This window comes from Leptonotus elevatus, chromosome 13 (assembly GCF_054856555.1).
Source record: "Leptonotus elevatus isolate MCC_2025b chromosome 13, RoL_Lele_1.0, whole genome shotgun sequence".
In the NCBI taxonomy this organism is placed as follows: Eukaryota; Metazoa; Chordata; class Actinopteri; order Syngnathiformes; family Syngnathidae; genus Leptonotus; species Leptonotus elevatus.
Window position 1 is genome coordinate 15,255,105 of NC_141251.1, and position 15,756 is coordinate 15,270,860.

The 15,756-nt window shown below is 37.9% G+C and overlaps 1 protein-coding gene across 18 annotated transcripts in view; it reads right to left on the reverse strand.

The window, feature by feature from the left end:
• Positions 1–15,756, reverse strand: part of LOC147163971 (neurexin-1a-like) — a 231,865-nt gene that overhangs the window by 133,648 nt on the left and 82,461 nt on the right. For 16 of the 18 annotated variants that reach the window (XM_086092253.1, XM_086092254.1, XM_086092249.1 and 13 more), the window contains 4 exons: positions 13,757–14,058; positions 11,536–11,559; positions 10,354–10,515; positions 5,872–6,313 (listed from right to left, as the gene is read on the reverse strand). In XM_086092253.1, coding sequence (XP_085948379.1) covers positions 5,872–6,313; positions 10,354–10,515; positions 11,536–11,559; positions 13,757–14,058 — 930 coding nt within the window. The remainder of the gene's footprint in view (positions 1–5,871; positions 6,314–10,353; positions 10,516–11,535; positions 11,560–13,756; positions 14,059–15,756) is intronic. The other 2 variants (XM_086092248.1, XM_086092243.1) reach the window with 1 other exon arrangement.

The window sequence follows — 15,756 nt, forward strand, 5'->3', positions numbered from 1 at the left end:
TGATACAATATCGATTTTGTAGCCTCAAATACTGTCCGACATCGATCCGATATGATATCAGCAGGATTGATACATGTTTTTCGTCATTTTAAGTGTGAAATATTAGAAGAGACTTCAATCAAGTGATACTTTTCAAACAAAGATCAATAGTCAGCAACAGTAGGTATAAGAAACTATTAGTGATGCATCGAATATTCGGCCACTGAAAATATTCGTCAGAAAATTAGAAAAATATGCATTTTTGGCATTCGGCCGAAATAAAATTGGAGTCGAAAAAAAAATATGGCCGGAATAGGATGTTGTGGAACCGCAAGCAAAAAAACTGCTTCAAACAAGCGCATGTATGAATTAAACACCTCACTGTTAATTCATTAAGCAGTAGCCGATAGCTAGTGCCTTGAGGCTAACCCGGTCGATGCTATTCAAATCGGCGATGAGGAATAATGGCAATGGCACAAAGTGTTAGCGGAAAGTAGTATCGTGATCTCCGGATGGTGTGTGTGCCAGCGAGAGGAGAGGACTAGGAAGAAAACACAAGGCAAGTGTGTAGCGGCTACGCGCTAGCTTACAGCAATCTAACTTTTTATTCTGCAACTGAAGTGTCATAGCAAATTATTGGCTACTAAAACGCGAATAACAGTATGTCTGCCATCTGCCTGTGACGCATGTAAAGTTGGTGTCTTCTTCCGGTACAGTCTAGTGAAAATGAATTTCCCCACGGGGACCAATAAACCAATTAATCAATCATAAAACCCCCGTTGAATAAGCAATACGATAGCCGGTTCCTTCGTCTGTATTTATTTTTTCATTCAGTATATGGTGGGAACAACTGCTTGTATATACAGTAAGTACTAATATCAGTATCCCTGTATAATCCGATGCTATTTTTTGGGGGGGAGGGGGGGGGGTGATATTGGATCGATATCCAATATCAATATTGGATCGGATATCCCTATTTGAAAGTGGACTGATTCGATTCGGTTCGACTCAGTGGGATTACGATCCACATGGTACGATTCAGTTCAAGAGGGTTAGACACAATTACTTTATTGTTGTCATTTTCGATAAATTCAAAAAAACTTGTCAGTGATGTAAATGTGCCATTTTCTTCTATGATATAATAATAATAATAATAGGCAATTTGATATGTATCTAGATATATGAACGATTCGATTCATTTTGATTTGGTGCACTCACATCTTTTAAATCAAACAATTTTCTGGTTCAAACTGTTTTTTGTTACACCCCAACTAATGACTTCTTTACGACCCATTACATCTACATGTGAATGCTATTATTGCATGAATAATCAAACGTAGCGGTTTTTTGTCCAAGGGTAGGCTTTCTAAATTGATGCGAGTGGGAGAGGATGTAAGCATATTTAAAAGATGGGTTCGGAGTGCTCTGCTTTCTTGTCACCGTCCTGTAAAGGAAGTGTGCAAACACAGTCGAGCTACATTGTCGGAAGGCACTAAAGAATCCCGTGGGGACGTGTGCCGTCACCATGCAAGTAGCATGAGGACCGTAACGCATACGCGCATTTTAGGACTATGTTTGGAACATCATTCATCGCCAAAAGGGTTCGGGGATGTGCGTGTGTGAATGCTGCCGAGCATAAAAGAGTAGGCGATGGATCTCGTACAAGATGGGAACATGGAGATAAAGATGTCTGTAAAGGGCATGGGGGAGGAGAGCACAATGACAGATAAGAAAGCAAATGAAGGAGCACAATAGCAACCAAGCACAGGATAAACCAAGAGGCTTGATCAAACTAACAATGTGCCAGGTAGAACTTAGTGAACAATGATGAAGCTCCCCGTTACAACTCATTTTCAAAGGAGCGTTGACTCAACCCTTATTATTAAACTCCAAAGAAGTAGGGCTCTCCTACTTTCTGCATCAGCAACCAGGCGCAACTTGGCATGATACCTACTAACCCCACTCACACATCCCCAAAATGTGTTAAACCGGGGATTACTACAATCCAGTTAGGACGATACGGCCAAATCTCTCTATGTGATTGGATTCTCTGTAGGGAGAGAGCTGCAGAGATGTGTTGCCTCTGTGAGTGTGTACGTGGTCATATTCTTAGCGCGCGTGTGTGGCAACGGTGTGCGCACATTGTGGCGGTTCATATATCTGTGACCGACACCACTCTGAACCCAGGACCCCTCACTTAAAAGAAGAGTGTCACTTAGCGTCTCTAATGTATTGAGGTTACAAGATGCTGTCTGAGAGCTGGACTCCATTCACAGATCTGCTTCCTGTAGGAAGAGCCCGTTTAGATGAATGCAGCCGAGATCATCATCCACTATTGTCAAGGATGCAGCTCAAGTGTTGCTCATAGAGGAGCCGGCTGCAGATAATTGCGTTTGGCTGTTGTAGAGCACTTCAGTTTTTAGTATTAATAGAACATTTGACAGCAAATTCTACCATACATTTCAGCTTTATTACTCCCACTTCCTGCACTATTATAAAGTATTATAAAATACTGTTTTAATTTAATCAAACATTAAATTGCAATGTGAAATTAAAAAATGGAGACATTCTGGACTATTTAAAACTATTAATACCATAGAGCCTTTAAAGTTGAACACATCTCCTTCTGTGAGTTTCAAGTTGCTTTCGTTTCAATTAATCTTATTTTTAATCACAAGTTAGTATCGTACATTAATACAGTACATTAATTTGTTTCAGGCTCAAATGGCCACTACCATAAAACTTATATTACCAACCTTTATGATGCCTTATAGACATGTAAAAAAGTTATTTGCTGGCAAGATTCTGGGGGCATGTTTATGCAAATCATTAGCTATTACAGAGCTGCCAACCTAAAAATGTACTTCCAGAACAATTGATCAGAATTGACATATTTTTAATAAATACATTGCCGTGGGATGTTCAATACCACTTTTTTTCCCAGACCGATACCGATACTACTCAATTGATACTACTAATACTATTTACTATATACTATTGGTACATAAGTCCCCCCCCCAAAAAAAAACAATGACAGATAATTTTAAAGAAAGACCTCTATATCCAATGACAATTTTCTATTCCTCAAATTTTTTGTTTCCGATTGTAAGACGGCCACAAATGCCGTCGCATGCAATACAACCTTGAAATAAGGCTGGGTATACCAAAACTGGTATCAGTACTCGCTCATCCCTATAAAAAATACCTATATGTACTGTAAATACAGTACATACAGTATATAGCACAAAATTATTAGCACTTTAAAGTAATTAGCATAATGGTAATCATTAGTAATAATTAACATTAATTCTTCAAAGAATAAAGCAATGAGCGTTATTCAAATATTTACAACGCAATTGAGGTTTTTTTTAGTAAAGGCAGCAGTCCCCAAAAATGTTTGTGCTATTGGACATTTTCATGTGATTACATATTTTGGAGGACCAACATACAGTAGAAGCAAATAAAAACAAATGATACTCACCATCAGCTATGTTTAGCGATGGGTGATTCCAGATACTTTTGTTTCGATACGATTTTTCATCTGACTTTTGATTTGACTTTTTTTAAATGTATCTCAATAAAGCACAATAAGCCCTTTAATGTGCTTTATTCATAACATACTAGTGATAACAAATTACATTATTCTTTTTATGAAGGATATGTAAGAGAGTAAACCTCCGAAGAACACTTATTAGTTATTTGAACGTTAAACTAGACACCATTACATTCAAAACAATGAAATTAATAATAAACAATAATGAATACAAAATAACTATCATTTCTACAGCGCTTTGAGTTTCCGAAATGTTGGAGTGTAGCAGAAAATTCCCAGTGTGCAGTTCCAAACACACCCTTAGTATTGATACCTTATAAGTGAAGGTAACTTTCATTTAAGAAAAAGTCAAAGTGATCTCAGAATTGTAAAGTAAAAGTGAGCGCATCATGAAAGGTACGTGTATCCTGTGAGAGTACAACCCCCCCTTTTTGAATGAATGAAAAAGCCCCCACCAAACTGTAATGCTTCCATTTGAGGTGCAGTGCACTCAGCAGTTTATCAAACAATATATGTTTTGGTATTTTCCAGTTCAAATGAAACTAAAGACAGAAAATGCTTAGAGGTTTTTTACTTGCAGGATTACTCAAAGATGAACCAGCACTGGTAAATTGGAAATGTGGTTTGAAAACATGGATGCTTTGAGACTTCATTCAAACCATTCTGTGAGTCTTCTCACTTGGCAATGCTGTGTCCTTTTCTTTTTTTTTCAGCACGGGAAAATGTATGGTATGATTGTGATGAAAACAAGATAAATTATTCTTAAATGTCATTAGTGCACATCTGAGCACAGCACAGTGCAGCAACTGTCTTGGTCCTGGGAGAGGCCACCTCCTGTTTCCATGGAAACTTCGACATGGTAGACAGAACAGTGACTAGAAAAAGCTCAACAAGATGTTCTGTAGCGTGTATGTGTGGACAAGACAGATAATGAGCACCATCTAAGGCAGGAAATGTCTTTTGTTTGACCCACCATTAACAACAGCCACTATATTTTATTTGAAAAGACTTTGGCTTTGACTTCATGAGATATTAGGCCTACTCAGTGCTATGGAGGGATGACGAAAGTGTGAAAATAAATAAATGCCGAATTCTAACCCACATTTATGTGCATTTTAGCTCTACTTGTGACCAAAACCCAGTGTTGTTTTGGGTAATAAATTCTACATTTCAGCTTTTGAGTGGTGAAGTGGAAACCGTCAACAATTACATCAAATTTAGAGCCTGACATTGCAAGGGCTTGAATTGAAGCACATACTAATACAATTTGGCGAGATAGCCTAATCACAACAATAGACAAACACTGTCTGCTAAAACTAATGCACATAAATATTTGACATTTTGGATTTCATTGCACTTTCTCAGACCAGGGTGTCCAAACTATGGCCCGTGGTCCGTCATCCATTTTTAAGTGCCCCGCAGATTATACTGAAAATGACATCTGTTACTAATAAATTTGTTTTATATACTGTAGAGCAGGGGTATCCAAACTTTTTACTCAGCGGGCCACATACAGAAAAACTGAAGGATGCGAGGGCCACTTTCATTTATTTTTTTTGTTTTTTTTATTTATCAAGCACACCATAATCAGTCAATCAAGCAATTGCATATAATATAAAAAAGTATTTTATTATTATTATTATTTATTTGGGAAAAAAAGCGACCTGAACAGCTTTTTACAAGGCAAATAGCTTAGGATTTTACAAGATATTGGTGGTCGATACCATGTAACCCACCAGAAAATATTAGCGCCTGCACTGAACATTAGTCAAGTCCCATCTCTAGATGTAGAACCAAAACAAGAGCAATCTGTAAACAGCTTTAAAAGAAACCATTTTTGCATGTAAAAATAAAATCTTTATTCACCAGTGTTATGAACAGAAATGCTGTTTAATTGTAAATAGTTAATTAGCATTGTTTGCATATTTATTTCTACAGTGTAAAAAACTAATTTATTAGGAACAAATGTAATTTTTAGTTTATGCCGCGGGCCGCTTAAAAGTGGAAGGCGGGCCACAATGGCCCCTGGGCCTTAGTATGGACACAGCTACTATTTGATTCATAGAAAGCTGTGTAGGTAGTTTAAAAAAAGGTTGTGCTTGATAAATTGAAGTAATAAAAAAAAATAATACAAAATAAAATAAATAAATAAATAAATAAAGTGGCTCTTGCGTCCTTCGATTTTTCTGTATGTGTCCCTCGGAGGAAAAAGAGTGGACACCCTTGATCTAGGCTGTACCTAGCTTTGGTTCTTTACCAATTGTTTTATTTTACATGCTAATATCTCCGAGAACATTTTGATATCTTGATCAAGGGTTGCTCATTTAAAATGGACTTACCAGATCTGCCGTCTCGTTGGAAGTCCACATGGTACCACTCGCCATCATTGACCTTCTTGTTGACTGCCTTGGTCTTTGTAGTCCCTGATCCCATGTCCAGCAGAAGATACAGGTGGCCATCCAGCATCTCAATGGCAAAGAAGTCCACTTTGAGGATCTGGGGACTTTTGGAATCCTTCTGCTGCTGCTTTGGCTTGCCATGGCTGAAGAGGAGGAGTCCGTTTGGCTCTGTGGTCCGGAAGTCAAATGAGATGGAGCCTGTCTTCTTCGCATTCCACTTGTTGAGGACGATGAATGACTCGGGTGTCTCGAAGGTAATAGGGTCCAAAGTGGCCACATTTTCGCATTTGAAGGCCACGGTACCGTGTATCTTCATCTTGGGATCTCCCTGCTTGGCCAACCTTGATAACTCAAGTCTTACGTCATTGTTTTTGTACACAACCTGACGAGAAAGAGGAAAAACAGAAAGTGTAGTTAGTCACATGCTTCCATACATACATATTTGTAAATACTTTAGATGTATCATTTGCAGAGATATGTAACTGACTTTAAGAAGGATTTAGTTGGAAATAAACTGGAATCGGGCAAATTCAGTTCATTAGCACAGCAGACTGGAATGCCTTGCAGCATTATTATTTTCTGTTTGTTTTCGTCTTCTTTGTAGTCGGCTTTAAAAAACTAGATCTGATGTTGCCTGCACGGCGTCTTAGTAGAAGTAGTCTGCATCACTATGCGCTGTTTAAATGGTTAATGAGTCCCTTCAACAGGAGTTTCAGGGATGCTATGTCACGTAAAGTTGAACATTTTGGCTGATTTGTTTCGCCTGTCAGAGAAGTTCCAGGACTGGTGTCACAAAAGTTAGTGCCACACCTTCATGAACTCCTGGAAAGATTGTCTGTAAATATTCTCATTTGTCCAGATTATTGCATTGTCAGTGCACTGAATTCATTGCAAAAATGGAGCAGTTTGATCCGATAATCGACATTTCCTCGCACAATTATAATTGTAACAGCGATTGACTAGAAATGTCACAGAAAGGCATAAAAGTGGCCGTTCTTGAAAACATATTGGCCAATTCATGTATCAAACCCCTGTTGTGAATTTTACTTTTCACCTTTTCTCCTTGTTATAGAACATTAATCTGTTCAAAAACAACTGCAACATTGAAAGGTTGGACATGAACATTAAAAGGTGAAATTAGGTTATACAGCATTTTAGGTTCATCCTGAAAGTTCAGGCAAAAGCCGAATATCTTTTTCAGTTACTCACTTTTTGAGAGTAGTGTGTATGAATTGCATTTCACAACTTTAATAAACACCCACTGCTCTGACACTTAACCTTCAGGTTAAGTGTCATTGTTCAGTTTATAAGCGGTGTGTGTCTGTTTATAAAAGGTAAGATGACAGGTGCTAACATATGCCCATAATGAAAATCAACAATCTATTGATGACAACATCTCTGCCAGACAAATACACTGTGTCAAGAGGGGGCACTGCTAGGGCCACTTTAGAGAAAGAAAAGTGCTGCTGTAATGGGGCTTGAACAAATTAGAGACAGCAATAACCACATCATTATCCAATCTGCATAATGGCAGCGTACAGAGTGAGAGTAGCAGTAATGACAGGGTTGCTTTGTACAGTCCAATGATATAATTTTTTTATAATGAGACATTTACTTAACTCATTTTCAAGAAGGATGTTTCACTAAAAGATAACTGGGGTTATTACGACTTGGCCTCATTAGGGAATTTGAACAACTTCACAAAGGTGAGTCTGACTCCAGTATTTTGATGAGTGCTGACAGTGTTAGGGCTATGCGGTAGAAAATGAAATAATAATAATAATAATAACATTTAAAAAGGATCCACCACAAGTGGAACAAGCCGAGCATGCGAGAAAATTATTTCCCCCAAAGCAATATGAAATACTTCTGTTTGGACGATATTTAGACAAATTCATCTGCATTGCATTTTCACAAAAAGACTCCTTGAGCTATGTGCAGTTGGTCAAACCACATACTAATTGCAGCTGTGGAAAGCACTGTGTCTTATTTTGTGTCAATTACAGCACATGAATATTGTCACCCTCTTAAAATAATGGCCTATTATATTTCAACAAAATTTTTATTTTTGCCTTAACTTATTCAATCTGATCCCTGAATTGACATTATTAAATCTGTAATAAATTAATTGCTGATGAAATAAAGGGTACCTATTGGTGTAATAGAGCAACACTAGATTGTCATCAAAGCAGATCAGTGACAATCGAGTGTTTGTTTTATGAGGACTGTAGCCATGGAAACTACAGAATAATATTTCATCAGCTCTCTTGTGAACAATCCATCATTCAGCCACGGTACATGCTGCATTAAAACTCACATATGCTGAGACAGTAGCATCTAATTAGTTTTGGGATGTTAGATGTTATGTTTTACAATACATCGGCTTCGTCATGAAGCGAAAAATGAAATTCATGGGATTGAACCATCAAAGTAACAAAGCTGACTACACTGTAACACATTTCTGTAAAATCTACAGTAAAAAAATACAGCATTTTCTTGTTTTTCAATTTTACAGTATGTAACTGTATACAGCAATGCGTTACGGGTAAAATGAAGTGCATTATGGGTAAGGACAAAATACAGTAATTTGATGTATAATTAGCGGTAAAATGTATATTTTACAGCAACTATGTTTTGGCACGTATATATGTGGATTACAGGTAAATACTGTAAACATATAGGATAGGCTCCAGTAACCCTTTTGGGGAATACGCGGTAAAGAAAATGGATGGATGGATTTTACAACAACATACTGTATTCCTGTCAATTACGTAGAATACAAGAAACGGTTGTAAAATAGATTACAGTGAATTGCTGTAAACGTAAATACAGAAATGAACTAATATACAGTAAATACTTGTAAAAAAATAAAATACAGTAACGTAATGAGATTTTGCAAGAATTAGCTGGCAACTTTTTTTGCCAGTTATTGCTTGTACATTTTACAGTCAATTTGTTACAGTGTACCTATAGTGTAGACTGCTTTCATATTTCAGTATTCTCACTCTTTTATTGCCAAACTTAATCCAAAAACACAACATCTAGAGTGCCAGCCGATTTCATCTTTTAAAGCAAATATTGTGTGCTGTGACTACGTAAACATGGTGGATACCATTGGAAAGATTGGATTCCATTCTCTCATTAAAAAACATATATGATTCTACCTTATTCCCTTCTTTAGTAATCAGCATTTGAAAATAGGTAATTTGAGTGACATCGAGCTATAATGGAAAAGATAAGGAGAAAACAAGCTTTTTGTGAAAAGATACATTTTCTGCACAACAGTGACTTCATATTTTTTTGTTTGGTGATGCTCTGTGAATTATATTTAAAGTGACAAACGCTTTGATCATGCATGGCATCCTCGTTGTATGTCCTAAGATCCGCCATGTTGTCATGTCATTTGATCCACGGGATCCCATGGAAAAGTGATACAATGCTGCCATCTGCTGCCCATAGTTAGTGGGTGTTTTTTGTTTTTTCAGCTTATTCATAAAACCAGACCTGCCCAAGACGTTGCACTGCCCATTGAAAAAAAACAAAACAAAAAAAACGTAGTTGACGTCAACTAACGTTGATGGCGGTACTCGTTGGGATTTCAGTTAACGTCAATTAACGTTAATAGTAGGAAAAGAGCTAACGAATTCCCATTCGCTATGGCCTTCTGTTGCATACAGGTACATTAGATTATCTTAGATAAAGCAATAACAGTAAAAAGGATACATGCATGGATCATTGTCCTATAAAGCTTATCTTGGCAGGTATCTTTATGTATCCCTGAAGTTTTCTTAAATAAATGCATTAGGTCACAAACTCTATTAAGCAGCATATTAAAACAATACAGCTGCAGTTGAAAGTTAATGGCTTACATTATCATCCTTACGGAGGAGAAATTAATTCTTACTCTCCCCTGATTAGTCTATTAAGTGTATCAAAATAAAACTCAACATCGTGGCACAACAAATATCAACTCCAAATGGACATATAGAATGGGCCACAGTTATTTTTTTAACTTAATGTTTTTTAAATTAAACATTTACAGTGTTTACATTTTTAACTACTGTAATTGGCTGACGACCCCGCCTCTCACTCAAATTCAGCAGCAGGGATAAGGATGAGGACAAGTCTAATAGAAAATGGATGGATGGACATTTTTAACCAGCGCATGTGTACCAAAAATAGCAAAACAGCACAAGTGTGGGTACTGTGATCCTTTTGAATTGAGCCCATCGCTCCTCTAGGGAGTATAGGACATTGAGAAACGTCCTCAGCTTAGGGTAGTGGAGGCAAAATAAAGTTTGTTTGTGTGTGCATGTGAGGACAACAAAAAGCCACAGGACAAAAGAAGGAAGGTTAGTTGAGTCCTTAAGTGATACCCTGTTTCCCCACTAGCTTCAGATTGCACACATAAGAGATATTTACCTCCTTAAGGCAGCCCATGAAGTTGTTGCTAACCGGAGATCCAGGCAGGTCCGCTGTGCTAGGACTCCCTCCAACGTAGAAAAAGTCATCGGAGCCAAGCATGGTGTAGTCCTCTTGCGTATATCCCGTAGTTGTCAGAATCCCGTCGACAGATATTGTTACCTAAACAACAAAGCACAGCGAAAGGAAACACTATACTCAGCCTATGTTGCAATACAAATTACCTTTCCTTATTTCCACCAGAGACGTTATTTTCCTCTATTGCTTTTCCAGAAACCCATTTTCATGTCTGTTTTTCATGTCTTTTTTCTTGTTTTGTACAGTTATTTTGTCCAAATGGTTAGTTGGAGGACTCCATGCCCCCAAAAGAAGTGCAGTTTTAGAGAGTTAGTGAACAGTCCAGGAAACAGTGTTAGTATTGCCCTGAATGCAACATAAAATTATTTAGCAGACACAAAAATGGTGTTAGTAGAATGTTAACTGGGTTAGTTTAACTCAATTAAATATTAGTACGCCTAGCAGTTCTAAAAAGAAGTCAGATGTTAGTGATGGAGTACATGCTATGTAAGGCAAAATCATCTCTTTGTATTTGGAGAATGACGCAAAAAAGCATGCATGTCACGCTTTTCTTTTTGATCATTTTGCATCCAAAAAGAAAATGTTCCCAAATGGATTGGGTTGTGGACATTTGTACACTTGCTAGTGCATCACTTGCATGCAAAAACTTATGGACACTACCAAAACCACCACAAGGCATGAGATAGCACCAGAGAAGACAACCACAGCTCAACTGTCACGTTCATGTTGACAAATGGCTTGTGTGACGCAACATGTAGTCAAAATGCATGCCGTGCCAAAATGAATGAGGAGCCAAAAGAAGGCCAGCCAGACAGCAAAGGGTCCCTAACATTTAATCGATTCAAAATGATGCTCCTAAACGAGTGTCTCGGACAAAATTGGAAACAAGTACAAAAATAAATAAAATGAGGATACCAAAGATGAAATAAATAAATAAATATAAGGTAAGAAATTCGAAAAGTAAGCAGAAGAGTACCAACCGCAAATTCCCTGTTTTTGTAAATGATGTCTACAGTCAATAAAAAAAGGAAAAAAGAAACACACGGCAAACCCAAACTAAGAAACAATTAGTATGATATCTACCGAACAATGTAGTTTGTTTACCATAGCGTGTCCAATGCCTGAGTGCTTTGTGGAAAAGGGGGGAGAAAGGAAATTAAAAACTGTGAACAGAATAACGATTGTTACTCAAATCATATATGATGATCAATACTGTTAGTACAATTGTTAAAACGCCAAAGACCATACTGGTTAGTAGAATGACACATTCCATGGATGATGTTAGTTTGTTTTGAAAGCATGTTAGTAACAGAGAGGAAATAGGGCAAAATAAGTTTGACAAGAAAAAAGCAGACTTAGTAAAAAAAAAAAAAAACCCAGAAACTTCTCAAAGAGGTGTAAGAACTTAGCCAATGAAGTTCTGCATGGTGGGCGCTACCATGGTCTATGGTTAGAAACGTATCAAGTCTCTTAGCGCAATTTGTCCGACGCTACTGGTAGTATGTTCTAGGGCCAGTGTCTCAAACACAACTGAACCTCCTCTCTGTCATATTAATTAACTTTACGACCACTTGACTGCAATGGGAGGAAGGAAAAAGACCCTTTCAGTTTCCCTGTATGAACATAATATGCTTGACTTTCCTTCACTGTTTAAAACATAATTTGGTTAACCAATAATCAATTGTAAGCTGAAGATGTTTAAATTCAGTGTCAGGTGAAGACACAGGCACAAAATGTGCATGGACTTGTGGGGGCAACCAGATACTTGTTGACATCTAAATCCTGACGCTAAAAGGCTCAGAGCAGTTTTACATGTCATTGGAAAACACTTTATTTTACTAAAATCTAACTGATAGACAGTGAAGTATAAATCACTGGAATACTTGCAGCAATAACATTTTGAATTTAGACTTAAGACCCTGCGCTACATCATTTACAGAGAGATTTTGTATTAGCTTTTGTAAAAAACAATACAATAATAATAAATTATTTGTGCATCATGATTTGATGCTTCAGCTAAATTCATCGTGCTGATCCTTCTGTTGTGCCCATCTTGGCCACATGAGGCAGTAAAACACAGCCATCCAGACATAAAGGAATAAGAGATCTTATACCTGGGGGGGGGGGCGAACATTTATGAGTTTTTGCAAAGGTAGCAAATGGTTGATTTCTCATCAGGATTCACCAGGGTTTGTTCAAGGCCATAACGTTTGCTAAACGTTCGGCATAAGTTTGAATGAGACCTTGAATGAACCCTGACGAGAAATCAACATTCAACAATCTTTTATTTTTGTCTTTGCACTGAGTCATCTGCACTTTACTGTTTCGTTGCACTTGTTGTAATGACAATAAACTGAATCTTCACTACCTTCGGAAACACTTGCAAACATTAGCCCCCTCAGTGGGATTATGGGCTCTAGTGACGAAAGCTCCACATTCGCTTTCAAATATCCCTTGTTAAAGTGGTGTAACATCACAACTAACAATCCTGTCAATTGTATTTCTCTATTATGTGTTAAGCATTAAGCTAGTAGGGGCATTTTTAGGGCATTTTTACGTAATTCTCTTCTTTTTATATTTAATTTGACAAAACTTTAACTGGGAGTGGCAATAAACAGCTTGAAGTTTATTTTTGGAAGAATATGGTTAACTATCTGCCAAAATTCCGCTTTTAGTGAGGTAAGTTCACAGACACTATACAGCGCTCCTATCTCAGGTTTGTGTTCATAAAACCCCCCAAAAAAAGGGAAAAAAAAGAAAAACAGCTTAAATGGCTCGTATTCTGGAAATACTTGCAAATTGGGTCACTTGTATCTCAAGGCACCACTGTATATTATTTCTCTGTATTGGTCATATATATATCAGAGATGCATGCTCCTCTAATTAGTTTGTAAAAAGTGTACGGCTGTGAAAATAATATAGCTTATCTATGTTGATCCGTCAATTGCTCACCTCTTACCCAATTCATCAAATCATTAAATAGAACAGTTTAACAAACATTAACAACAACTATGAGGTCCTATTTTAAAGTAATAGCATTCATACATGAAATAATAAAACGTAAACATGTAACGCTTGTTATCCAAACGAAGCAATTTCTGTCTTTTCTCTTTCAAATTGAATTGGAATCGAAGCCTTGATTCACATATAGCTGTCTCTGCTCACTCGTGGTTCTATTTATATCTCCACCTGTTGTACCCCAAGATGATTTAACAATCCAATTAAAGGGTCCGGGAAAATAGCACAGTACGTAACAGTATGATGTCATGACTTAAGTGCATGTTGCAATTCGTTTCGATATCTTGTTCATCCTCTGTACTGTTACCTGACGTAGATTCCTTGTTACTTTGACATCATGCCAATCATTGTCATTAAATTTCCCATTGACTGGCTCCACCAGAGCTTCAAAGGCTCCAGACCCCAAATTAATGACGAGCGATACGGCCCCATTTTTCAGCGCCAGGTTGACGTAGTCTGCTGATTTGCCGGTGTGCAGCATCAGTCCATTCCTCTGGAGGGTTTTGAATGACAATGTGATTTCATCGCTGCTGCTTTGAATCGGGTTCAAGGACAAGTCGTAACAGAAGAACTCGGATCCTTTGAAGGTTGCAACATACTCTTCTTTCCCTGCAGAGACGAAGAGAGAAAATGTGTTGAATTAATAACGTGCCCTCGTGGGTGCCTATTGGGACACTGCCAGAGGGAAAAAATTAGAAAAAACATCTCATAGTATTCTGATTAATAAGAAACAGATAAATTGGATACCTACCACGGCCCAAGACCGTAGGTGAGTGTGGTACTGCACTTTGTGATTCAACACATTTCATTTAATTAAATACGTGGTCCCTCAGATATACCCCCCCCCCCCCCCCACACACACACACACACACACACAGTTAGGAAGATTTAGTGATGACACAACATAAGGAGCAAGTGAGGATTCTGCATTTTGCTGAAGGACACTGACAAGTCTTAAGTGAACCAACGCAGTCAAAGCAACAATCCCCCTGTTGCAGGACACCCACTCGACCCACTCATCCATGCTGCCTGCAAAAAGGGGCAAAGTGCAATTGAAGTCCCCTTTCCCAGAAGGGAACATTTTGGGGAAATGAACGGGTCTTATTTTGTCAACTGGATGCACTTTGCTTCACAATCATCCAAACTGAGTAGTAGGCAAATGAATATTCTCACAAAAAAATGAGCAACTAAATGTACGCTTCTTCTCCACCCTACTCTAATTCAGCACTTATATTGTCTTACAAACCCTAACCCCTGCCCTCCCTTGACTACATGTCTTGCTGTACAGTTCAAACCGAGGCCATCGCCGGTTCAACCTCCTTCCTTCTGCGCCAACAACACCAAAACAAACTGATGAAAGACTGCTTTTATCCGAAAGCCATGACGTTCCTGATAGTAAATATGAACTGACAGCCCCCAGCTAGCCTCACTTGCACTGAAACTGTATTCATGTGCATACCAAGGCTCATACCGGACCAAACGTGCACACAAAAACAAAACAAAGCAAAAACAAAAACAAGCGCATGTCGGCACTGACTGGTCATTATCATTTTTATTGTGTCTTCTTTCTTCTGTGGTTGCATTTTAAAAGGGTCAACCTAAAAATTTTATTTACAATAAAATGTATATGCAACCCCACTAGACAACACCATTCACGATATTCTGATTGAGTTTGTGGAATAAGAGTTAAGCAGCAAAATCCACCCATTTCTATCTGTCTCAAGGGGCAGCCATTTTGTCACTTGCCGCCGACTTAAAATTACATCACAGTTTAAGATTAAGGTAAAGACCTCACCTGTGATGTCATTTTTAGTCACCAGCAACTGACAAAATGGTCGCCCCTGACATGGATGAAATAAACGGGAGGATTTTGCTGTTCATCTCATATTCCACAAGCGATATTGATCAGAATGCCATGTTTAAACTAGTGGAGTTGCATTGAACATATTATTGTAAAGACATTTTTTTGGGTTGACTTACCACCACAGTTTTCTTAAGATAGAACCCAGGGGCAGCAGATAGAATGAAAACAGCAGAGGCCCCAGAATTGAACCCTGTGGAACACCATGAAGGTGGAGAATGCTGTGTTTGGACTAAAAAGGGACACATACGACATAGTAACTTTATTATGAAGAAAAGTTTTGGGTTAACTTCCCCTTGAAGGTTCAGCTTTTAATCTCATGTTGCTGCTCTGCAATATCAAATGGATTCTGATTCATACAGTACAGTGCATCAGGAAAGTATGACACTTTCCATATTTGACTATTTTACAGCCTAATTACTAAATGGATTCATCTAAAAATCTCT